Source organism: Pinus tabuliformis, chromosome J (assembly GCF_031772625.1).
Source record: "Pinus tabuliformis cultivar Carrire ecotype Pingquan chromosome J, CPIR1, whole genome shotgun sequence".
Lineage (NCBI taxonomy): Eukaryota > Viridiplantae > Streptophyta > Pinopsida > Pinales > Pinaceae > Pinus > Pinus tabuliformis.
Window position 1 is genome coordinate 300,285,263 of NC_142295.1, and position 27,314 is coordinate 300,312,576.

Genomic DNA, 27,314 nt, shown 5'->3' on the forward strand with positions numbered 1-27,314 from the left:
ATTATTGTCGCTCCCAACTTAACGTTTCATGTAAATTTGGGCAGTACTTCTAGCTGTGTCGAATACTGGTTCTCACGTATCAAAAATACCCGTGTACCCGAAACTCGTGCAACATAAATAATATCCCATCACAGAGAAGTAAGACATTATTTCTGTGTGGAAGAACCCAACGAAAAAAAGAGGACATGACATCCAATTATTATTAAGCCATCTATTCACATGGTGGCTACACTGTAAATGCAAACAATCACAAAAATGGAAACCCAGTAAAGAGAATCACAACACCCAATGTTTTTCACATCAATCATGGAAACAATAACCATTCTCTTTTTTTTTTCTTTATAAGGAAAGTTCAAGATCCTTATTTGTTGCCTTCATTCAAGACTCAATTACTCAATCAGCATTGACACCACCACCAGCCTCAATCAGCATTGACACCACTTCCCGCATTGTTGGTCTGTCAGAAGGTGCCACACTGGTGCAAAACAGAGCAATTTTTAATACCAGGACCATGTTATCCACCACCCTCCTTTGGCTCAGATCTAATCGACCATCAAAAACTCCAGAAGTCAGTGGTGTTGTCTGAATTGAGTTCCTTACCCACGTCACAAGGTCTCCTCCCTGCTCAAGTGGTTGTAGTGGTTTTTTGCCCGTAATTAACTCGAACAAAACAACTCCAAAACTGTAAATGTCACATTTTTCAGTGACTTTCATTGTATATGCATACTCTGGAAACCAGAGAATAAACTGCGTTAGAATCTCATTACAGTAATAACAAAATATCTACGTGCATAGACTGAATAATACTACTGGTAAATTCAAATCTGGTGATGTCATTAAATTATTAGATTTCATCTCTATCAATATTTAGCTATCTTTAATTGTAGGTTTTGACTACTATAAAGTGAAATTACAAATTCCACTGGCAGCCTTAACAACATCGGTTTTAGAAGGAATCAAAACTTTTGAATGTCTTTGTGCACAGACATCAAAAAAATAATAACACAGGCAATATTTGATAATGCTGTTTAAAGTTTATAGTTATTATTAATTTGAATCGTGTATCATTTACAAACAAACTCAATTACTTCCTAAGTTGGTGTAATATACTCAAGAATGCTCTACCCGTGCTGAAGAAAGTGTAGATTTGGAAATCTCAATAAAAATTTAAAAATTTAAAAGTGTTGATTCTTCCTCATATGGAAGAAGGATGAGACATTCTCCAAGTTTGTAGATTTCAAAGCACTGGTAGAGAAGGAAACCAACAAGAAGTTGAAGGCTCTCATGAGTGATAATGGAGGTGAGTATGTGTTGAATGATTTTTAAAAAATTTGTGCAAAAGAAGGCAATTGACAAGAGTTAAAAGCACCCCACAACCAACAACAGAATGGGGTGGTTGACAAAAAGAACCATAGTGTTGTGGGAGCAGCAAGGGCGATGTTGCAAGACCAAGGCCTACCACTTCAATTGTGGGTAGAGTCATGCAACACAGTAGTATACTTTCAGAACCAGAGTCCTCATCGGATTCTAGGAATGATTACACTAGAGGAGGATTTCTTAAAGAGAAGACCAAATGTGTCTCACTTCAAGATATTTGGAGCACTTTTTTACTGTCGTGTCTCCAAAGACTCTAGGAAGAAGCTTTAGCCAACAGCTAAGTTGGGGATATTTGTGGGTTACTCGGAAACTCCTCATCATCATGACTTATCTCTGCATGCTGCTGCCAATCATGTCCATCTCACCCCAGATGTTTGCTCAAAACATAGGAGACTCACTGCCATGAGCAGCTAACAATGAGCCTCATCCCCATGTCAGTCTAAGAAGAGAGGGAGGAAGTGGAGGCCGAAGGCTCTCCCTCTTCCTCAGCTAATAGCTCAATCCACCTGTCTAGATCTTCCTCCTCCAATCTCTACATGTATGCTTCCCGACTCTCCATCTGAATCTTGGGTCTAGCATCTCCAACTCCTTCCACTGCCTCTAGTCTGCTTGATAGATCCAAGATACTATCAGACAATTCTCTAATCACCTATGACTACTCCATAAGTTTTTCCTCTGTACAAGACAACCTCTTATAAACTTCTTCATCCTGCTTGACTTCCTCCACATTCATCGTTGTCAACTTACACTTAGTTGTCGTAGTTCCTATGGTTGGTACACCAATGGGATCATCATCACGCCTGTCGTAAATGTACAACTTTTTAAATTGAGGTATTATCATAGCTTCAAATTGTTTCATAAATTCCATACCCAATACATATTCATAGTCATCTATCTACACAATCGTGAAGTTGACTTTCCCATTCCATTCACCTATGCTCACATCAACCTTTTCTACTACACTGATCACTAAATTTGGTGGAGGATTCACTGCTTTCAACTGTGCTTGAACCAATATAAATTTCAGCCCAATATTCCTCACAGTTTCTTCACTCATGAAGTTATGAGTTACACCACTATCTACCATAGTGAGAATAGAATTGTTTCCAATATTCATCTCCACATATTCCAACTTATTCCTTTCAAGATCTCTTCGTGAGACCCATTCCGTAGCTACCATAGCTCCCAAAATATGGATCACTCCAACAGAAGTTTCTTCTTTCTTATTCTTCGCATTGGCTTGTGCTACGGCTGCCACTTTTGGCCTTGAAGGACAATTATTCACCGTATGTGGTTCTTCACAAATCCAACACTTCAAAGGCTTCTTCACCTTTGACTTGTCATTCAATCTCGAAGGCTCTTCTTTCGTAACCTTCTCTTCCAGCTTATATGTCTTCTTTTTTCGTTCTTTGGTTCCTTCATCGTAATTTTCTACCAAGTGATCAACTGTTTCAAATGCTTCCTCTAGTGCCTTGATCTTCTACCTCTTCACCTTATTGCATGCCCAGAGTTTCAATCCTATAATGAAATTGAACACCTTGCCTTTCTCCGCCATGTTAGGTAACTCCAAGATCGCACTCTAGAACTCTTCTTGATATGCTTATAGGATTCCTATTTTCTTCATATATTTAATCTTCATCCTTGCGTCCTAAGTCTCATCTTGTGGGCTAAAATGAGTCTGCAAATATTTCTTCATGTCATCCCAAGAAGAGATTTTTGTAGCCTCATCATTGGAAATTTGGTCCATCCTTCTTCGCCACCACATATTAGCATCTTTTGTCAAGGATTGAGCAGCTACTTTAACTTTGGCCTCATCATCAGGCATACCCAAATGCTCCAAGTATTTCCCCCATAAGAAATTGCCAAGAGATTTCACACTCCTCATCCCATCATAATATTTAGGTTCTTTGATCTTCACATGGGAAACTCCTCCAACAGAACCTTTCCCAACTACTTTCTTCAAAACAACTATCTTATTTTGAGCATTGTCAAGTTCTTTCTACAACTTTGAGATTTGTGCCAAACCTTGATCCCTTGCAGCTCAAATGTCCTTGACTTCTTTCTCTGTTTTCACATACATCCATTATGTATACCCGTATCAGATTTTGAGGTCTTCAAATTCTTCCTTCAACTTCGTGTGCATCCCCTGGAATTCAACATTCTCGGTTTTCACCAAAGCCACTTCATAAGCTAATTCCTCCATTTTGTCCACTACCCTATCCATGAAAATTATTTTGGCATCCCTGCTAGATTCCCCTATCATAACTTGAGGTTCTTCCACTGATAATCCATCACTTTTGCTTGTGATCTCATTGAGACCATAAAGTTCTTCTATCGTTCAACTTGACCCTTCACTTGTCCTTGTCGAACTTTCCAAAGCCTTGTGGAAAGTTTGATACCACATGTTACCAAAAGATATCTACTTCCCTTTAGCTTTCTGCAAATCATTCAAATTCCCATGGAATTTGAAGCTTCGATGCCAATTGTCACACCCATATCCTAGCGGTGGTCTTTCAACTGCACGTAGGCAAGTGCGGCACCGTTACCCACTTTCTTTTTAGCAATACTTATGAGTACGGGCTATGCCTATCATTCAATACATAGTTATTTTTTCTTTACTTCTACTAAGCATTTATCATTTACATAGCGGAATAACATTTACATCATCATCATCATATCATAAATATGCACAACGGATTACTTTCTTTTTAAATGGGAGGGGCAACTCCCAGATTAGAGTTAGCCCAATAACCAATAGTTCAGTATTTTACAAATACAATTACAAGTACAGCTTCGCTAGGAAACTCCAAATTTACCCTTAGTAAAATTTCAACCTTTCAGCAATTTTGGCCTGCTCATGTCGGGTCACCCTTCGTTCAATAGTGCCCACCTCATGTCGTGTTGTGCAGCTCGTCGTGCCATGCAAAGGTGCCCACTCCAGGTTGGGTCACCCTCCATGTTCAAAATTTTGCATTGCACTGTGGAGGGGTGCCCACTCCACCGGGTCACCCTCCGCATTTAGCTCTGCCCAAGCATTGTCGCATCTCATCACACCGTGCCTCCATGCAGCTCACCCAACTAGGTCGGGTCGTGCAGTTGCACCCGCACCTTCTGCAACTCGTGCTCCTTTTCACTCAGACTTCTGTCAAACCTGCAGCTCGTTGCCTCGTTCTGCCTACTCATGCAGACTCGCCCAGCTAGGTTGTGTCGCTCGGATGCACCCGCGGGTCAAGTCGCCCAACTCTATCAAGTCACACATCATGTGGTTGTGCCCATAGCAGTTTAGGTCACCGACCTATTCTGCCTACCTGCACCCTCATTTTGTCGAACCGTCTGTCCAGTGTCGTGTCACAGAACTCACCCATGCGTTGTTCGCCCAACCTGCAGCTCGTTCACCCTTTCCTTGGCTCGGCCCTTCCACTATGTACGCCTTGCCCTGATTGTATGTCTCTTCTCTCTTCACCCAAATGTCTTGCTAATGCTTGATGCTTAAACTTCTTCGTTTTCTTCCTTCCAACATGTTTGTCTACTTATACGAACTCTTCCATGCGTTAAGATGGGTCAGCCTACCTAGGCCGACCATACAAATCACCTATGGATATATCAAATAACTCGTCAGCCAACCAACTTGGGTCCGCTTCTACATGTCGGCCAGCCCAGGGCATCTAACTCTACACATCGGCCCAACTCGTCAGTTTTTTAACCCTCCGTATAAACTCGTCATGCGTGCACCCATACATAGCCAATTTTCCACTTCTCGGTTTTTTGACTCTCCAAGTAACTCGTCGCACCGTTGCACAACTCGTCATCACACAACTCGTCGGGGGTGCATTTAACCAAACGCTCCCACTCGTCATGTCGCCTTTAATTGAACTCGTGCATAGTCACAAAGTCGACTCGTCGCACATAACCGAAGTTTGTCTTCCACCCTCGCCCGTTGCACATGAGCATGCTCAGCTCATGGTCGTCACATTGGGCCAAGCCAAGGGGGGCATTGTACAACGTTGTCTCGTCCAGACCCGAGACCTTGCGACCCTGGGTAGCCACGACTGTGCTTCGTCGTGGCCACCTAGGGCTTTGGGCCCTGACTAGGGTGAGCTCTGTGTAACGCCGCTCCAACCAGCCCGATGCCCCGTGGCCCTAGGTGACCACATTGGTGCTTGGCCTTGGCCGCCCAAGGCCGCAAGGCCTCCGGCCTGGTTGAGGCGGCGCTCCATAATGCCCGCCCCAGCAAGGGCCAAGGCCTTGCAGCCCTGGGCGATCTCCATCAAGCTCAGCCTTTGCTGCCCAGGGCTGCGGGCACTTGGGCCTAGTCAGGGCGGCACTGCAAAACAGCCACCTAGGGTAGTCTTGAGGCCCTGCAGCCCAAGCAGCCTCGGTCAATTTCGGGAATCAGCCTAGGCCGCCCTACGGAAAATTCTTTTTTTTTTTTTTTAATTTTCATTTAATTCCTTTTAAATTTAATATGTTTTAATTTTTTTTTATTTTTTTTATTGTTTTACTTTTTAACTTTTTTTTTTTTTTTCATTTTCTAATTTTAATTTTTTCTTTAATTTTTTAATTTTATTTTTTTTTAATTTTAAATTGTTTTAACTTTTTAAAATGGTTTTAGTTTTTTAAAATACTTAATTTTTATTTTTATCTTTTCATTCTTTCATTTTATTTTTTTTAAATTATGTCGTTTTTTGTTACTTTAAAAAAATGTTTTTAATATTTTTCTTTTATTTTTTTCCTTGAATTGTGTCTTTCTTTTAATATTTTCCCTTTTTCATAATTTTTTTTTTGGTTTAAATTTTTTATTTTTACAAGTTAATTTTGTTTTTTTAATATTTTTTATATATTTTTTTGTCGATATATATATATATATATATATATATATATATATATATATATATATATATATATATATATATCATGTTTTAAATTTTTATGACATTTATTATTCTGTTTTTTATTTTTTGTTTAAATTTTTTGTTTTTACAAGTTAGTTTTTTTTTTCTATTTTTATGGTTTTTCTTTTTATATAATTTTTATAATCGATTTTTTTGTCATGTTTTTTATTTTATTTTTATGTTTTATTACTAACATGACAATCAACAACATTTAAAAAAAATATCCACACTTAATACATTAGAAAATTAAAGTGTAAAAAATAAACCCTCTAAACAAAAGGGATTGATGTTGCATCAATGCTTTTCAAAATCATCATGAAAATCACTAAATTTAAAAGAAAATGTTCATACTTGATACATAAAAAAATTAAAGTGTCAAAATTAAGCCCTCTAAAAAAATGTGTTGATGCCGCATCAACACTTTTAAAAATCAGCATGAAAATCGCTAACATTTAAAAAAAAATGTTACATAAGAAAATTTAAAGTGTCAAAAATATGCTCCAAAAAAAAGGTGTATTCTAAATAACCACTTTTCAAAATAGGTTGATTTTTTTGCTACCTCAAAAAAAATGGGTAATTGGTAATTTTCTCGTTTGATAGGTAACTATGTTTCAAATCTACTCTACTCATATGTGGAACTCAATTCACGATCAAGAGCTGAAATCATAAACATGCATCAAGAATAAACACACATACACAAATATTTATCTAGGGGAAAGCAATTGCTAGAAACCCCTTCCTATTTGTATTGCATTAATCAAAGAATATGGATGAATACATGCGCTTTCTCAAGCCTAAGCACAACCTGCAAGTGTATAGTTTATCCCCCTTCCTGACTGACTAACTCTAGCCAACGCTTAGCCAATTTTCAAGCCCTCACAACCTGCAAGTGTATAGTTTATCCTCCTTCTTGACTGACTAACTCTAGCCAACACTTAGCCAATTTTCAAGCCCTTCAAGTCCTTATTTCCTTGCATTGTTCCTTGAGAAATTAGGCCCCTATTAATTAGGAAATTCTTCAATCTAGATTGTGCAATTCCTTTATGTTGATATTTGATTGCATGCACCACCAGTACACACGGGAATAGTCTACAACTGATAGTACATTGTCTTAGAACCTCCACCTCAACTAGGTAAATTGAATTCTCTACATGCAACTATTATTTTGGGTTGATTGATTAGTTAATTGGTTGATTAGTGAGTGTGACTGAAGTCACACTACACAACTTGACCTTCCACTAGTTCCTCTAATAGTTAGAACTAGTTTAACTCAGAATAACTCAATTTAACTAATTTAAATTGCTAGAAATTAGCAATCACTCATGCTCAACTAAAATCAAGTCTTCCAACTCAAATTATCTAAGCTATTTGGGTGACACAAGCCATGTCAAACAATTTAACTCATCCAAGCTATCTGTTGAAATGGAAATTCGAATTTTCTCTAGTTTGACCAAGGCAAGTCGAATTGAGATATTTCTTGCTACATTTTCAACGCTCCCTCTCAACAAGAAATGGATTATCAGATATTTCAATCCTGCTTCTATGGAACTTGATTTTTCCCTTTGACAAATCCTATGTCAAAATATATGTATCATATTCCTCTATTGGAATCTAATCTAGCAACATGATACGTCTTTGCACACAATCTCATAGATGGTGATATCAGATATTTATATGATTGGATCAATCATGAAAGACTGGATTTTTAGAGAGCTTGATGAAACTTTGATTATCACAGTATATCACAACAGTAAGATCCATCATCTAACCAAACAATCACACAAGAGTTAAAAACACCCCACAACCAACAACAGAATGGGGTGGTTGACAAAAAGAACCATAGTGTTGTGGGAGCAGCAAGGGCAATGTTGCATGACCAAGGCCTACCACTTCAATTGTGAGCAGAGTCATGCAACACAATAGTACACCTTCAGAACCAAAGTCCTCATTGGATTATAGGAATGATTACACTAGAGGAGGATTTCTCAGAGAGAAGGTCAAATGTGTCTCACTTCAGGATATTTGGAGCATTTTTTTACTGCCATGTCTCCAAAGACTCTAGGAAGAAGATTTAGACAACAGCTAAGTTGGGGATATTTGTGGGTTACCTGGAAACTCCTCACAATTACCATGTGTACCTTCCATCCCTCAAGATGATAATTGTTTAAAGGGATGTGAAGTTTGATGAGGAGAAGGCAATGATATGTTCTCTTGAGAGGGAGCTTCAGTTGCAACCAGATCAGGAGCTTTTGGCTCCAAAGGAGGAACCTTAGGAATTTGTGGAGCAGCCACAAGTTGAGGAGCAGAGAGTGGAGACATCCACTCAAGCAGAAACATCCAGAGAAGGAATAAAATGAACCAGAGAAGCTGAGAGGCTGATGCATGATGCTAGAGAGACTGTGGGAGCACCCACTTCTCAACATAGGTAGATAAGGTCACCAGATTGGTACACGAGCTACATGGTGCTAATGACATATTTAGTTAAGATTGAGCCATCCTCTTTCGAGGAAGAAGTAGAGAAACTAGTATGGGTTGATGCAATGGTTGAAGAGTATGATTCCATTGTCAAAAACAATGTTTGCGAAGTGGTCCCAAGACCAACAAACAAATTAGTGGCATGTTCAAGTTGACTTTACAAGGTAAAGCATTCAACAGATGGAAGCATACAGAATTATAAGGCCAGATTTGTGGCCAAGGGATTCTCTCAAGTTGAGGGAATTGACTATGAGGAAACCTTTACATTAGTTCCAAGGTATTCATCCATTAGATCTATACTTGCTTTATCAGCTTAGATGGGGTGGAAGATTGACCAGAGGGATATGAATAAATCATTCCTCAATGTAGTTATTGATGAAGAGGTGTACATTGAGCAACTAGAAGGTTTTGAGACCTTTGACTGAGAGTCTCATGTGTGCAGACTCAAGCGAGTATTGTATGGCCTCAAAAAATCAACCCATGCTTGGTACACCAGGATCAACAATTATCTCACAGGGTTGGGCTTCACCAAAAGTGAAGCAGATGCAAACCTTTATCATATTATGGTTGAAGGTAAATTATTGATTATTGTGTTATATTTCGATGACTTAATTTTAACTCGTGATGAGAAGTTGATCAGATCTTGCAAGGAGGATCTTGCAAGAGAATTTTAAGTGAAGGACATGGGGCTCATGCACTACTTCCTCGGATTGGAAGTATGGCAAGGAGATGGGGAATAGTTTGTCTTTCAAGGAAAGTATGCTAATGAGATATTAAAGAAGTTTAACATGGAGAATAACAAACCCATGGAGATACCTCTAGCCACCAGTTGGAGAAACGAGGATGCTACTTCAGGTGAACTAGTGGAAGTTAGAATCTATCAGCAACTTGTGGGTGCACTAATGTATTTCATGAACAAATGAACATATATGTGCTATGCAGTCAACCTATGTAGTAAAGAAATGATTAGGCATACCAAATTATTTTGTAGGGAAACTAAGCATCTTCTACGTTAACTCAAAGGAACCAACCAGTTTGGATTATTGTACAGACAGATAGAGTGAGTGAAGTTACGTGGCTTCACAGATGCAGATTGGGCAAGGATTCCATCATATAGGAAGAGTACATTAGGAGGAATTTTCAATGTTGGTTCTATAGTGGTTTCTTGGTACAACAGGAAGAAAATATCATAGGCACTCAACTCAGGAGAAGTAGAATACATGGTTGCAAGTTAAGTAGCATGTGGGGCGATCTAGATGAGCAAGATTCTTGTGGGAATTTTTTGTCAGATGATGGATCCTACTATGGTATACTGTGAAAATCATAGCTACATTAAGCTCTCTAAAAATTGAGTCTTTCACAATCGATCCAAGCATATAGATATTTGGTATCACCATTTACGGGATTGTGTGTAGGGGAGGATCATGTTGCTTGATTACATTCCAACAAAGGAACAAGATGTAGATATTTTAACAAAGGATTTTTCAAAGGGTAAATTCAAGTTCCATAGAGGTAGCATTGGGGTATCTAATAATCCCTTTCTTTCTGAAAGGGACTGTTCAAAATCTAGCAAGAAAATCTCAGTTTGACATGCCTTGGTCAAACTAGAGAGAAAATTTGAATTTCTATTTCAGTAGACAACTTGGATGAGTTAGCTTGAGTGACATGGCTTGTGTCACCTAGTTAGCTTAGATAATTCAAGTTGGAAGACTTCAGTTCATTTCAATATGAGTGACTATTAATTTCTATCAATCTAAATCACTGAAATTGAGTTACTGTGAGTTAAAATAGTTTTAATTATTGGAGGAACTAGTGGAGGGTCTAATAGTGGGGTGTGACTTCAATTACAACTTAATTATCAACTAGTTAACTGATCAATCAACCCACAATAGTTGTTGCATGAAGAGAATTCAAGTTATCCGGTTGAGATGGAGATTCCAAGGAAGTGTACTATCAGTTGTAGACTATTCTAAGGTGTCCAGGTGGTGCATGCAGTCAAAGGATGAGCTTAGATGATTTACGCAATTCCTTGGAGAAAAATTCCTATGAAATAGGGGCTTAATTCCTCATTGAACAATGTAATGAAATAGGATCTTGGAGGACAATAAAATTTACGAAGTGTTGGCCAGAGTCAGCTAGTCAGGGAGAGAGATAGTTCATACACTTACAGAGGTTTCCCAAGCTTGAGCAAGCATTGTATTTCATGTCTATTCTTTGATTAATGCAATACATATAGGAAGGGGTTTTAAGGAGTTTCTCTCCCATAGATAAATATTTGTGTATGTGTATTTAATCTTGATGCATGTTTATGATTTATGCTCATGATCGTGAATTGAATTCTGAAGCTGAGTAGAGTAGATTCGAGTCTTGTGTTTTCGTAAATTACATGAGAATTTTTATATCGACACATTAAATTTGTACCCTCATTTCATTAAAAGATATTAATCTCATCCAATTTTGGCTTATAAAAGTTTCATCCAACAAGGCCTAGTTATGTAAATTGAAGGACAATGTAAGTCAAAGACAAATGAAGCGAAAAGGTTGATGTGAAGAGCATGAAAATTTAGAAAATTTAAATTAATAAAGCTAGATCTATGCCACCTTCTTAAAAGTGCCCTTACCTCTAAGTTCTATTCTAAAAATGGGAACTAAAAAATAAAAGAAAAAACAATATAAAAAAGCGTCGATGTAGTAACTCTAAGTATACCTCCCAATAGAAAAGGTGTGCATGTACAAAATAAAGGTTCCTAGCTGTAGAAAACTAGTTTGACTAGTTAGGAGATATTTAAAATGTATGAATTTGAAGGTTAATGCATGAAGTTCTTTTTCCCCTTCCATAAGTTATTCCATTATCTTACCTATTTCCATTGAGTGCCTGAGGAAATACTTCCTTACTTAGGCATTGGAGCATGTAATAAGAGTAAGGTTGTACCACCATGGTAAACATATGAAAATTATAAAATTAACTTATGTTATGATGTCGTTGGAAGAGATCACTTATTATGAATTGACTAATGACTTGTGTGGACACTTGATTTACTATTATAGGTGGGTCTTCCACATTCAGATCCATGAACTTGCATAAGGATCCATGATATTTCCTTGGGATCCATGTACCAACAATCACAAAAATATGTAAACATCAAGATATCTATCGCACTTTTTAGGATCCATGACATTGGATTGGAATATGTTTCACTACTTAAGGATCCATGATAGTGTAATAACATCATTATAAGTATACATCATCACTTTCACTCTAGTAGCATATGGATTAAACATGATACTATTGGGATCGTCACAACATGATATCCTAGCACACATGTGGAGTGCACCTCTTTTAGACCTTTTTCTCTCACGTGGGAGTGATTCTTAATTTCTTAGATGGGGTATTTACTTGTCATGTCTGTGAACATATGTCCTAGGTGCACTCTTTCTCCTAACTAACATGTGTGAGGTTTTTAAATCCTTATAGAATGGTGCATTTCATGTTTTATTTTCTATTCTCATGTGTGGTGGTTCTAGAGCCTTCCACAAGGGAACGCCTAATATATTCCTTTCTTCTCTCATGTGTGAGATTCCTTTTGGTTTTTCTCAAGGTTTCTCTCATGGTTTTAACTTCACACGTGTATTTTGACCCTTGATTGAGGAGGGTACCCCTATGATTGAGGATTTTTAGTAACCACTTATGATATTCGCTTGTGGTTTCACTTGGGAACAAGGTATTTGGTTCATGCTTTACTTAAGCACATGGTATGACCACATCGTATTGTTTCAATCACATTGTATCTCATGTATGGTTTTAGGGAGTGCCTCACATATATAAAATGGTGCCTCCCTCATTTCTTGTGATTAGAAACTAATTGGAGAGGATTACTTACTCAATATTTTTGTGGTATATTCTTTATTTTCCTGAGTGAATTTCCTAACGTGATTATAGAAGAGTATAGTTATGCATATTTTCATTGAAGAAGGAGATATTACAAAAAAAACAATGCAAGTGAGGTATGAATTTCTTTTATTTCATTTATTTGTTAAATTTTAGGCTAGGTCTAATATATTGGGGGTGAATATCCCTAGGGTTTAATTCCTTACCTAGGTATAACTTTAAAATTTTAATTTTCATAATACTTATGTTAAATTATTTAGGATTAACCCCTATATTATTCTTACATAGTTCATATTTCTAAGTTAGATGCTCACTGAGTAATATTCCAATATGTATGGGGAATTCAAACACAAATAGTAAGAGAATAATTACTTAAATAGTAGCTTAGACCCCATACATCCCAATGTGTTAGGAATAAGATCATATAGAAAAATAAAATCAACATGAATGACAAAATAAAACATAGACTAAAACAATACAAAGCAAACACCAATATGTGTGGTTCAACCAATTTGGTGTACATCCACAAAAAAATAATGCGTCCTTCCTTTTATTCCATACAACAAAATGAAGTGATACAACTCGCAACACATCAACTACAACATCCTCTTTTCTTTCTCATAGTCTCCTCACTCTCAATGGAAATTCTCTCTCAAAAATAATACAGGCACAATACAAGTTGTTCATAAAAGAAGTGTTTCCCTCTAGCTCAAAAAACCTTAAAATAACTTCTAATGTAACATCTATGACCTAATCATGAATAATCTAGATTGACTATGAAATTAAATATTTTACAAGAAATTTTTTCCAAACAAATTATCTCTTGGTGTGTTTCAAGGAACCCACACTAGGGAGGGATCTAAAGAATTTTCACCACCCCCCATGGACCCCCTTGTGACAATAGTAGTGAAACTTCCCCCCCACATCTCCCATTAAGGACTAGGGTACAAGAATGAATATAAAACAAGACCTTTAAATCAAGAAGATAATAAGGCTCCCAAACCAATAATCTCCCACTTGGAGACTGATTACAACAACTCCATTGTTAGTGAACCTATTGGACTATGCTTCAACTTTGGACCTAGCAAGTTTCTCATCTTCACCATCATGCTTGAAGACCAACTAAAATTGAGTGGAAATCTATTTCTCCATTGTTATTTCTTTCATTAACATTTATACAACATTTTGGCTAGTATGTATCATTTTCAACTTTAACTATCCATTCATCTTCTAAAACTGATTTTATGATATGGTATGTAAGTTGTATATGATTTATCTTATAATGGAGCACTAAGTTCTTTGAAAGATGAACGTAACTCTCCTATCACTATACAACCTACTATTCTCATGCTTCTTTCCTGATTCCTCTATAAACCTTTATAACCAAATCATCTCTTTGTTGGCATTATGACTAATGTGTTGTACTTGATGTCAACCTATATGTTAACTTATCCACTATGTCATGATTTTTTCACATTATGACACTATTGGTATGCATGTGAGATCAATGTCTCTAGATAGGTCATGGATGGAGGATGTTTCCTCATGATTGGAAATGTATTATAGGTGTCCTTATGATTATAGATGTGTCTTGATGATTGCATATGAGTTGCAAAATCTTGCTCAAGGAATAGATCAATTAGAGAAGGATGGACAAGGATTGCAGTTGTTTGAAAGTGAAGAAAACTAAGGAGACATAGGTGGTTGATTGGAGAAGGTTTACTATGGTTTTTGAGGTGTTATTGAAGCCTTATCAAAGCTTGAAAAGACTCCCAAGTGTTGGAAAAGGCATCTTAGAAGTTGGAGAAAATTTGAGGAAAGTTTGACTGTGTTTTGACAATTTTCAGGGCATGGAAAAAGAGTAACACGGGTTACCTTTGTTGGAGTGTTACCACCTAGGGTAGTATACATTTTGTGTTAAATACATGATTTATAACATAATTCCAAAAGGGGAGAGGTGCATTACTACCTATAATCACATAAAAAGAAAAACTTTGAGCTAAAACCATGTTTTTTCCCCAAGGTAATCTTCTGGAAGTTCGAGTAAGGTCCATTTGATCCTCTCAAAGTTTCCTATCAAAATATCCATGGGATTTTCCCTTGGTATTGGAAAGGGATAGAGGTTATAAAAGAATAAGAAGATTGAGCAACTAGTGTGTGATTTTCTTCATTTGATTGTGTCTTGTTTCGAATAGGTGTGCACTGGGCACAGGAGGAGGCTTAGATCTATTCCTCAATGAAAGATATAAAGGAGATATGAACAAAATATGAAATAATTGGATTATTATTTGAAGATATATTGGTTTGATGAATATTTGAAGGACTTAACATCATGTTTTTGTTGAAGATATGATTGAGAGAATGCAGAGAGCAAAGAGCAGCAGAGGCTTGATATCACTATGTTCTTTTTGACATTGTATGGAGAGATTGATGTGGTTTCTAACAATGTATATGTAGAGATACAAGTATGATAGTTTCTTTTGTAGAAATTAATGTGTAGATATGAAATTGCTCATGTAATTTACTAAAACACAATACACAAAAAAAAAGTTACCGATCAAACGAGAACTATTACCTCTAAACAAGAACTCTAGAAAAAAAACCCAAAAAAACATGAAAAAATTGGGTGAAAACGAAAAGTGTTGATACTGTATAACATCTTTTTTTCAGAGTAAATTTTCAACATTTTTTAAAAATGGCAATAAAAACCTTTTTTTGTGTGCAAAAGATACCCTGAAAACGAAAATGTGTTGATGCTGGAATAACATCTTTTTTTTCATGGTAAATTTTCAACATTCTTTAATAATGACGTTAAAGATAAAATATCATGACTCCAAAAAACTTTAAATTTTCAACGTTTTCAATCATGACATTAAAGATAAAATATCACATCCTTGAAAAGCCTTAAAATTCCAACAATTTTCAGTCATGGTGCTAAAGAAAAAATACTTATAATTGTTTTAAGCCATAGAATTAAAGATATAATATCATGACTTAGAAAAACTTAAAAATATTGACAATTTTTCAACCATGGAATTTAAACCAAAGATTATGACTAGGAAAAAACATTAAGTTTTCAAAATATTTCAAGCATGACATTGTGGAAAAAAATTATGACAAAAAAACTTAAAAAATGAACACCTGAATGAAATAGTTATTTTTTTTTTCTGAATTAAGACTAAATCTATTAATAAAAGACATATGGTACACTCAGAGCTTGCAAATAAGTGAAGCAAAAGAGCAGGGGAGCCGGAAATGATATGAAATCAACCTCGGTCCCAAGAAAACCACGACACAAGCAGAAGAAAGTAGAGAGGAGAGAAAGAATGAGCAGGTCTAGGGAGTCTACCCAGCATGGGTAGAATTTTCCAATCTACATTTTTTTTCCTTTCGTTTTACTGACTTTGACCCAACCATTTTGGTCTGGCTGGACCGGAACTATTTGCAGACTGATCTGAGCTAAAGGAGGAGACTCCTTATCTGAATCAGAGGGCGAAGACTCATGAGAACGTTTCTGCGAGAACAGAGGCGCAGAAGGATCCAAGTCGCGGGCTAAGGGCGAGTCCTTCGGGTGCTCCAAGTTCTCCTCGTCCACTTCAATGTCCTCCTCATCAGAGCTAGAGGACTCTATGTCATCCATAGGGGGTCTGTCACAAGGTTTCCAACTCTTGGATTTGGATTTGCGAGTGATATTCTTCTTTTTGTTGAGGAACGCTGCACATGAGTTCTGGAGATGCCCTGTCTGATGGCAATGGCGGCATCTGAAGGCTGTATTCTCATAGTCCAAAGTTTGCGTCCAATGGAAGTCCCCAACTTTGAGGATGATCTGATCTGGCAGCCCTTTACTGATGTCTATTTCTGCACAAATTCTGCCATAGGTGTATATTCCTTTCTCCCCCCTTGAGGTATCTGTTGCCAGGAAGCGGCCAAGGGTGTCTCCTATTCCTTGAAAGAAAACAAAATGCCATAGATGCGCAAGGAGAATTGGAAGCCTGACCCAGATAGGAAGCTTGGAGATGACCGTAGAGGAGGGGTCAAAACCTGGGAACCAGGGGGAGAGGAAAAGTCCAGCTGATCCCCAGAACCAGGGGCCCCCCTCTAAGGCTCTCTGGTAATCTTCGTTGAAGGCAAAGACTACAATAAAGAAGCCTTTCGAACAGAAAAAGAGTTTGCAGTTGTTGGTCCAATTAGAATGGATCCACTGGTATAGATCAGCAGTGCGGGGCCATAGGCCATTAAATCTGCAAATGAGGGTTGTTTCTGCAAATGTCTGGTATTGATCATCCAAAGATGGATGAGAGATTTCAATGGCAGGGGTTTCCTCCATTTTGTCCACCAAGAAAGGTTTGGGAGTCTCAGCGGATTGGGCAGACTTCTTGGCCGGCTGTGCATGTACTGCATCTTTGTAGGAAAAACCTTTGGAGGCAGAGGATTGCCCCACTGCACCTCCCCTTAGACGAAGAGATAGGATCACTGTGGCATTTCTTTCTATATTATAAAAGGAAAGAGGCAGATTGTTATCAAGCTGCTTACCAACAAAGAGGAGCCGCAGAAGGGAGGAAGGGATCCCCAACCTCTATTCGAGAATCTTTGAGAGATGGCGCACTGTGATAGACAGCCGGACCTCAAGGAGCAGGGTTTTTCCTGTCAGAAGAATTATTTGGATCTGAAAACTTGCTTGCTGGAGATGAATAAAATCTTGTCTGCCTGAATGAGGGATTGAGGTTGAAACATTGAGAATGCGGAACTGCGGAGCCATCACCAGATCCTGGCTATACTGCTGCTGCATGTGGATGAGAGCGGTATTTGCCGGGGAAGGGAGTCTGCACGCAGGGACATGGAGTAAGAAGAGCCGACGGCCTAAAATGGAAAAGGCCAGAGCGATCCATCTTGCCATAGCGTAGTTTGACAGCCAAATAGCAATGGTGTCCAGAGTAGTCTCAAGCTGAGGGGCCAATGCGCCGAGGAACCCAGCTCTTTTTCTCCACATCGCCCACCCTTTCTGCCATGGCACACAGTCTAAAGGGCAGCATCTCGTACCATTCTTACTCCTGGCATGTCTGCAGGGGTTCCAAGTGGTAACCGCCGTGGGAAGTCGGTCCTGAGCCGCGGGTATGATCCCATCATTCTCGTTGCTGTAAGAGAGCAGAGACCCATTTCTTTGCCCCGCATAAACCTCCCTACGTTCAGATCCATGGCCGCACCTCCAGGACGACGCGAACCAGCAAGCAGCTGCAGCTTTCGAGACCTGAAACCCTAGGGCGGGAGAAAAAACGCCTGCGCACTCCATCTCTGTTGTCGTTTTTTTAATGAAATAGTTATTATACCAAGAGAAATTTATCTTTTAAATGTTAAATGTATAGCAATTTTAAAATCTTAACCTAAGACAACTTGATACATCGAAACAAAAATTTAAAAATCAACCATCAAATTGACACGCAGTGTTGGTAAACTCAACCCATTGTAATGAAAACCTAAAGGCCAACCATGAAATTGACTCATTGTGGGGCAAACTCTTCATTATAATCAAAATTTAGTGTTGGTAAACTCAACCCATTGTAATGAAAACCTAAAGACCAACCATGAAATTGACACATTGTAGTGCAAACTCTATTCATTATAACGAAAATCTTAAAATCAACCATTAAATTACACATAATGGGATTGGGTTATTAGTTGAGCATCAACACAGACCCTGCAAAAAAAAATTATATATATATATATATATATATATATATATATATATATATATATATATATATATATATATATAGATATAACAAAACAAAAATTCAAACATTGAAAAAAAAAACAATAAAAAGGAAAAAAAACATAAAAAATAATAATAATAATAATAACAAAAAAAAATTAAAAACATGACCCAAAAAAAAAGAAAAAACTATAAAATGTAAAAAAATAAAAAAATAATTTGTAAAAATAAAAAATTTAAACAAAAACTAAAAAAAAAAAAAACTATGAAAAAAAATGTAAACAATATTAAAAAAAGAGACATAATTCAAGAAAAAAACAAAAAATTCTTTTTAAAGTTAAAAAAGTAAAAAACATAAAAATTACTCATAATTAAAAAACATAAATAAAATTAAAACTTTTAAAACTAAAAATTAAAATGATTTAACAAAAAAAAAAAGTCAAAACTCAGAACAAAAGAAAAAAAACAAAAAAATTAAAAAACAAGAACAAATTAAATTAAAAACTATTTAAATTTAAATTAAAAAAGAAAAAACTTGCCCCTGGGCGGCCTAGGTCAGTTCCGGGAATTGACCTAGGCCACCCTCGACCATGGCGGCCCAAGCCGGGGGGCCGCGTCCATGGTCGCCTATGCCGCGAGGCCTCGAGCCTAGTCAAGGCACACATTATGCAGCGCTGCCCTGGCCAGGCCCGAGGCCCCGCGGCCATGGTCGCGATGCCTCGGGCCTAGCCGGGGTGGGCATTGTCCAATGCACAAGGCCTTGGGTGTCACACCCCTATCATGGTGGTGGTCTTTCAACCGCACATAGGTAGGTGTGACACCACTACCCACTTTCTTTTCACCAATACTTATGAGTATGAGCTACGCCTAACATTCAACACTTAGTTATTTTTCCTTTACTTCTACTAAGCATTCATCATTTACACAGTGGAATAGCATTTGCATAATCATCATCGTATCATAAATATGCACAATAGATTACTTTATTTTTAAATGGGAGGGGTAACCCCCAGATTAGAGTTTGACCAGTAATAAATAGTTCAATATTTTACAAATACAACTACAAGTACAACTTTGCTAGGAAACTCCAAATTTACCCTTAGAAAACTTTCCAACTTTTAGCAATTTCATCCTCACTGGGTTGAGTCGCCCACCTCACCCAGTCGAGTTGCCCTTCGTTCAGCAACACCCACCTCATGTCGTGTCGTGCAGCTCATCGCACCGTGCATAGGCTCCCACTCTGAGTTGGTGTCACCCTCCACATTCAAACTTTTTCACTGCACCATGCAGAGGCACCCACTCCACCAGGTAGCCCTTCGCGTTCAGCTCTGCCCACGCGCTATTGCAGTTCATCGTACTGTGCCTCCATGCAAACCCACCCAACCGGTTCAGGTCGTGCGGTCGCGCCTGTGCCTTCCTTTGCGCTTAGACTTCCACCGAACATACAGCTCGCCGCATCATTCTGCCTACTCATGTAGGACCACCTAGTCAAGTCATGTCGCTCAGCTACACCCACAAGTCAGGTCACACATCGTGTAGCTACACCCACCGCAAGTTAGGTCACTGACCTTTTCTGCCTACCCACGCCCTCGTTCTACTAAACCATCCACTCACTACCATGTCACAAAACTTGCCTGTGCATTGTTAACGAGCCTGTAGCTCATTCACCCTTTCCTTGGCCTAGCACTTTGGCCCGTCCACCGCCTGCACCATGCCTTGGATGTATGTCTCTTCTCTCTTCACCCAAGTCTGTTGTTAATGGTTAATGCTTGAACTTCTTGATTTTCTTCCTTCCAACTCGTTCGCCTACTTATACAAACACATCCATGCATTACGGTCGGTCAGCCTACCTAGGCCAACCATACAAATCGCCCATGAATATATCAAATAACTCGTCGACAAACTGACTTGGGTCTGCTTCCACACATCAACCTGCCCAAGGCATCCAACTCCACACATCGACCCAACTCATCGGTTTTTCGACACTCCTTATAAACTCATCATGTGTGCGCCCATACTTAGCCAATCTTTCACTTCTCATTTTTTCGACTCTCCAAGTAACTCGTTGTACCATCACACAACTCTTCGGGGGCGTGTTTAACTGAATGCTCCCAGTCATCGTGTCACCTTTAAATGAACTTGTGTGTCATTGCAAATTCAACTCGTTGCACATAACCAGTTTTTCTTCCACCCTCGCATGTCGCACATGAGCACGCTCAGCTCGTGGTCATGACATACTCCCCCACTTTAGAAATTTATCATCCTCGAAAACACCACCTCAACAGCCACCATCGCTAATACTGAAAATCCATATATATGGGTATCTAGATGTGTCCACCTCTGACCTATTTCATGCCAACGATACGCCAAACTCTACAAGAAAATCGTGTGCTAATAACCCTCATGTTGGTGGCTAGTTGGGTAGCTAATCCAACCGTACATCACCACCATAAGAAGGCATGCTCCTACATCATCATGACTTATCTCTACATGTTGCTGCCAATCGTTTCCATCTCACCCCATATGTTTTCTCAAAACATAGGAGACTCACTGCCATGAGTAGCTAACAATGAGTCTCATCCCCATGTCAATCTAAAAAGAGAGGGAGGGAGTGGAGGCCGAAGGCTCTCCCTCTTCCTCAACTAATAGCTCAATCCACCTGTCTAGATATTCCTCCTCCAATCTCTACATGTATGCCTCCTCACTCTCCATCTGAATCTTGGGTCTAGCATCTCCAGCTCCTTCCACTGCCTCTAGTCTTCTTTATAGATCCAAGATACTATCAGATAATTCTCTATTCACCTTTGACTACTCCATAGTTTTTTCCTCTGTACAAGACAACCTCTCTTAAACTTCTTCATCCCGCTTGACTTCCTCCACATTCATCGTTGTCAACTTACACTCAGTTTTCATAGTTCCTATGGTTGGTACACCAATGGGATCATCATCACGCCCATCATAAATGTACAACTTCTTCAAGTGAGGTACTATCATAGCTTCAAATTGTTTCATAAATTCCATACCCAATACATATTCATAGTCATCTATCTGCACAATTGTGAAGTTGACTTTCCCATTCCATTCACCTATGCTCACATCACCTTTTCTACTACACCAATCACTGAATTTGGTGGAGAATTCACTGCTTTCAACTCTGCTTGAACCGATATAAATTTCAGCCCAATATTCCTTGCAGTTTCTTCACTCATGAAGTTATGAGTTGCACCACTATCTACCATAGTGAGAATAGTATTGTTCCCAATATTCATCTCCACATATTCCAACTTATTCCTTTCAGGATCTCATCGTGAGACTGATTCCGTAGCTACCGCAGCTCCCAAAATATGGATCACTCTAACAGAAGTTTCTTCTTTCTTCTTCTTCGCTTCAACTTGTGCTACTGCTGCCACTTTTGGCCTTGAAGGATAATTATTCACCGTATGTGGTTCTTCACAAATCCAACGCTTCAAAGGCTTCTTCACCTTTGACTTGCCATTCGATCTCGAAGGCTCTTCTTTCGTAGCCTTCTCTTTCAGCTTATCTGTCTTCTTTTTTCATTCTTCAGTTCCTTCATCATAATTTTCTACCAAGCGATGAACCATTTCAAATGTTTCTGCTAGTGCCTTGATCTTCTACCTCTTCACCTCATTGCACGCCCATGGTTTCATTCTTATAATTAAATTGAACACCTTGCTTTTCTCCGCCATGTCAGGTAACTCCAAGATCGCACTTGAGAACTATCGTTGATATGCTTGTAGGCTTCCTGTTTTCTTCATATATTTAATCTTCGTCCTTGCATCCCAAGTCTCATCTTGTGGGCTAAAATGAGTCTGCAAATATTTCTTCATGTCATCCCAAGAAGAGATTTTCGTAGCCTCACCATTGGCAATCTGGTCCATCTTTCTTTGCCACCACATCTTAGCATCTTTCATCAAGAATTGAGTAGCTACCTTGACTTTGGCCTCATCATTAGGCATACCCAAATGCTCCAAGTATTGCTCCCATAAGAAATTGCCAAGAGATTTCACACTCCTCATCCCATCATAAGATTCAGGTTCTTTGACCTTCACATGGGAAACTCCTCCAACAGAACCTTTCCCAACTGCTTTCTTCAAAACAACTATCTCATTTTGAGCATCGTCAAGTTCTTTCTACAAATTTGAGATTTTTGTCAAACCTTGATCCCTTGCAACTCAAATGTCCTTGACTTCTTTCTCTGTTTTCGCATACATCCATTACATATACTCGTATTAGATTTTGAGGTCTTCAAATTCTTCCTTCAACTTCGTGTGCATCCCCTGGAATTCAACATTCTCGGTTTTCACCAAAGCCACTTCATAAGCTAATTCCTCCATTTTATCCACTACCCTATCCATGAAAATTATTTTGGCATCCCTGCTAGATTCCCTTATCATAACTTGAGGTTCTTCCACTTGATCATCCATCACTTTCACTTGTGATCTCATTGAGACTGTAAATTTCTTCTATCATTCAACTTGACCCTTCACTTGTCCTTGTCGAACTTTCCAAAGTCTTGCGGAAAGTCTGATACCACATGTTACCAAAAGATATCTACTTCACTTTAGCTTTCTACAAATCATTCAAAATCCCATGGAATCCGAAGCTTCAATGCCAATTGTCACACCCATATCCTAGCGGTGGTCTTTCAACTGCACATAAGCAAGTGCGGCACCGCTACCCACTTTCTTTTCACCAATACTTATGAGTACGGGCTACGCCTAACATTCAATACTTAGTTATTTTTCTTCAATTCTACTAAGCATTCATCATTTACATAGCGGAATAACATTTACATCATCATCATCATATCATAAATATGCACAACGGATTACTTTCTTTTTAAATGGGAGGGGCAACTCCCAGATTAGAGTCTTCCCAATAATCAATAATTCAGTATTTTACAAATACAATTACAAGTACAACTTGACTAGGAAACTCCAAATTTACCCTTATCAAACTTTCAACCTTTCAGCAGTTTCAGCCTACTCATGTCGGGTCACCCTTCGTTCAATAGTGCACGCCTTGTGTCGTGTCGTGCAGCTCATCATGCCATGTAGAGGTGCCCACTCCAGGTTGGGTCACACTCCATGTTCAAACTTCTCCATTACACTGTGGAGAGGAGCCCACTCCACCGGGTCGCCCTCCGCATTCAGCTCTACCCAAGCATTGTCGCATCTCATCACACCGTGCCTTGGTGCAGCTCGCCCAATTGGGTTGGGTCGTGCAGTCGCACCCATGCCTTCCGCAGCTCGTGCTCCTTTTCGCTCAGACTTTCGTTAAACCTACGGCACTTTGCCTCATTCTGCCTGCTCGTGTAGACTCACCCAACCGAGTCGTGTCACTCGGATGCACCCGCGGGTCAAGTCACCGAAATCTATCAGGTCACACATCGTGTGGTTGTTCCCACAACAGTTTAGGTCACTGACCTATTCTGCCTACCTGCACCCTCATTCTTCAATACCGTCTGTCCAGTGTCGTGTCACAGAACTCACCCATGCATTGTTCGCCCAACTTGCAGCTCATTCACCCATTCCTTGGCCCAGCCCATCCACCATGTACACCTTGCCCTGATCATATGTCTCTTCTCTCTTTACCCAAGTGTCTTACTAATGCTTGATGCTTGAACTTCTTGGTTTTCTTCCTTACTACTTGTTTGCCTACTTATATGAACTCTTCCATGCGTTAAGATGGGTCAGCCTACCTAGGCTGACCATACAAATCACCTATGAATATATCAAATAACTCGTCGGCCAACTGACTTGGGTCCGCTTCTACACGTCGGCCAACCCAGGGCATCCAACACCACACGTTGGCCCAACTCTTCGGTTTTTTAACACTCCTTATAAACTCGTCATGCGTGCACCCATACTTAGCCAATTTTCCACTTCTTAGTTTTTCGACTCTCCAAGTAACTCGTCGCACCATTACACAACTCGTCGAGGGCACATTTAACCAAACACTCCCACTCATTGTGTCTCCTTTAACTGAACTTGTGTGTCGTCACAAAGTCGACTCATCACACATAACCGAAGTTTGTCTTCCACCCTCGCCCGTCGCACATGAGCATGCTTAGCTCATGGTTGTGACATTGGGCCAAGCCAAGGGGGGCATTGTGTAATGTTGTCTCATTCAGACCCGAGGAATCGTGACCCGAGGCAGCCATGACTGTGCTCAGTCGTGGCCGCCTAGGGCCTTCGGCCCTGACTAGGGTGAGCGCTGTGCAACGCTGCTCCCACCAGCCCGATGCCCCGTGGCCCTACGTGACCACATTGGTGCTTGGCCTTGGCATCCCAAGGCCACAGGGCCTCAGGCCTGGTCGAGGCGTCACTCCACAACGCCCACCCCAGCAAGGCCCAGGGCCTCACAGCCCTGGGCGATCTCCATCGAGCTCGGCCTTTGCTGCCCAGGGCTGCAGGCACTTGGGCCTGGCCAGGGCGGCACTGCAAAGCAGCCGCCTAGGCCAGTCCTAAGGCCACGCAACTCGAGCGGCCTCGGTCAATTCCAAGAATCGACCTAGGCCGCCGTGAGGCAATTTTTTTTCTTTAATTTTTAAAAAATTTCATTTAATTCCTTTTAAATTTAATATGTTTTAGTTTTTTTTTATTTTTTTAACTGTTTTACTTTTTAACATTTTTTATTTTCATTTTCTAATTTTAATTTTTTCTTTAATTTTTTTAATATTATTTTTTTTTATTTTTAATTTTTTAAATTGTTTTAATTTTTTAAAATTGTTTTAATTTTTTAAAATTGTTTTAATTTTTTAATATATTTAATTTTTATTTTTATCTTTTCATTTTTTCATTTTTTTTTTTAATTATGTAGTTTTTTTTTTTACTTTAAAAAATATGGTTTTAATATTTTTCTTTTATTTTTTTCTTGAATTGTGTCTTTTTTTTAATATTTTCCCTTTCTCATAATTTTTTACTTTATTTTTTTGTTTAAATTTTTTATTTTTACAAGTTGATTTTGTTTTTTTAATATTTTTTTATATATTTTTTGTCGTTTTATATATATATATAGATAGATAGATAGATAGATAGATATTTGTCATGTTTTTTAAATTTTTATGACATTTATTATTCTGTTTTTTATTTTTTGTTTAAATTTTTCATTTTTACAAGTTAGTTTTTTTTTTCTATTTTTATGGTTATTTTTCTTTTTTTTATATAATTTTTATAATCAATTTTTTTGTCATGTTTTTTATTTTATTTTTATGGTTTATTACTGACATGAAAATCAACAACATTTTAAAAAAAATATCCACACTTAATACATTAGAAAATTAAAGTATAAAAAATAAACCCTCTAAACAAAAAGAATTGATGTTTCATCAACACTTTTCAAAATCATCATGAAAATCACTAAATTTAAAAGAAAATTTTCATACTTGATACATAAAAAGATTAAAGTGTCAAAATTAAGCCCTCTAAAAAAATGTGTTGATGTCGCATCAACACTTTTCAAAAACAGCATGAAAATCACTAACATTTAAAAAAAATGTTACATAAGAAAATTTAAAGTGTCAAAAATATGCTTAAAAAAAAGGTGTGTTCTAAATAACCACTTTTAAAAATAGGTTGATTTTTTTGCTACCTCAAAAAAATGGGTAATTGGTAATTTTCTCGTTTGATAGGTAACTATGTTTCAAATCTACTCTATCCATATGTGGAACTCAATTCACGATCAAGAGCTCAAATCATAAACATGCATCAAGAATAAACACACATACACAAATATTTATCTAGGGGAAAGCAATTGCTAAAAACCCCTTCCTATTTGTATTTGCATTAATCAAAGAATATGGATGAATACATATGCTTTCTCAAGCCTAAGCACAACCTGCAAGTGTATAGTTTGTCCCCCTTCCTGACTGACTAACTCTAGCCAACACTTAGCCAATTTTCAAACCCTCCAAGCTCTTATTTCCTTGCATTGTTCCTTGAGAAATTAGGCCCATATTAATTAGGAAATTCTTCAATCTAGATTGTGCAATTCCTTTATGTTGATATTTGATTGCATGCACCACCTGTACACACGGGAATAGACTACAACTGATAGTACATTGTCTTAGAACCTCCATCTCAACTGGGTAAATTGAATTCTCTACATGCAACTATTATTTTGGGTTGATTGATCAGTTAATTGGTTGATCAGTGAGTGTGACTGAAGTCACACTACACAACTTGACCTTCCACTAGTTCCTCTAATACTTAGAACCAGTTTAACTCAGAATAACTCAATTTAACTAATTTAAATTGCTAGAAATTAGCAATCACTCATGCTCAACTAAGCTCAAGTCTTCCGACTCAAATTATCTAAGCTATTTCGGTGACACAAGCCATGTCACACAATTTAACTCATCCAAGCTATCCATTGAAATGGAAATTCGAATTTTCTCTAGTTTGACCAAGGCAAGTCGAACTGAGATATTTCTTGTTACATTTTCAACACTCCCTCTCAGCAAGAAATGGATTATCAGATATCTTGATCCTGCTTCTATGGAACTTGATTTTTCCCTTTGACAAATCCTTTGTCAAAATATCTACATCATATTCCTCTATTGGAATGTAATCTAGCAACATGATACATCTTTGCACACAATCTCATAGATGGTGATACCAGATATTTATATGATTGGATCAATCATGGAAGACTGGATTTTTAGAGATCTTGATGAAACTTTGATTATCATAGTATATCACAACAGTGGGATCCATCATCTAACCAAACAATCACACATGAATATTTATCATCCAGATCGCCTAACATGTTGCTTGACTTGCAACCATGTATTCTACTTCTGATGAGATGAGTGCCACTGATATTTTCTTCCTGATGTACCAGGAAATCATCGTGGAACCAACACTAAAAATTTCTCTTGATATACTCTTTTAGTCTGATGGACTCCCCGCCCAATCTGCATCTATGAAGCCACACAAATTCACTCCCT

At 38.3% G+C, this 27,314-nt stretch overlaps 1 protein-coding gene across 1 annotated transcript in view; it reads right to left on the reverse strand.

Annotated features, from left to right (window-relative positions):
- Positions 1-393: 393 nt before the first annotated feature.
- Positions 394-27,314, reverse strand: part of LOC149226943 (uncharacterized) — a 116,961-nt gene continuing 90,040 nt past the window's right edge. Inside the window, exon 2 of the mRNA XM_089380365.1 lies at positions 394-728. Within this exon, the coding sequence (XP_089236491.1) occupies positions 394-728 (335 nt within the window). The remainder of the gene's footprint in view (positions 729-27,314) is intronic.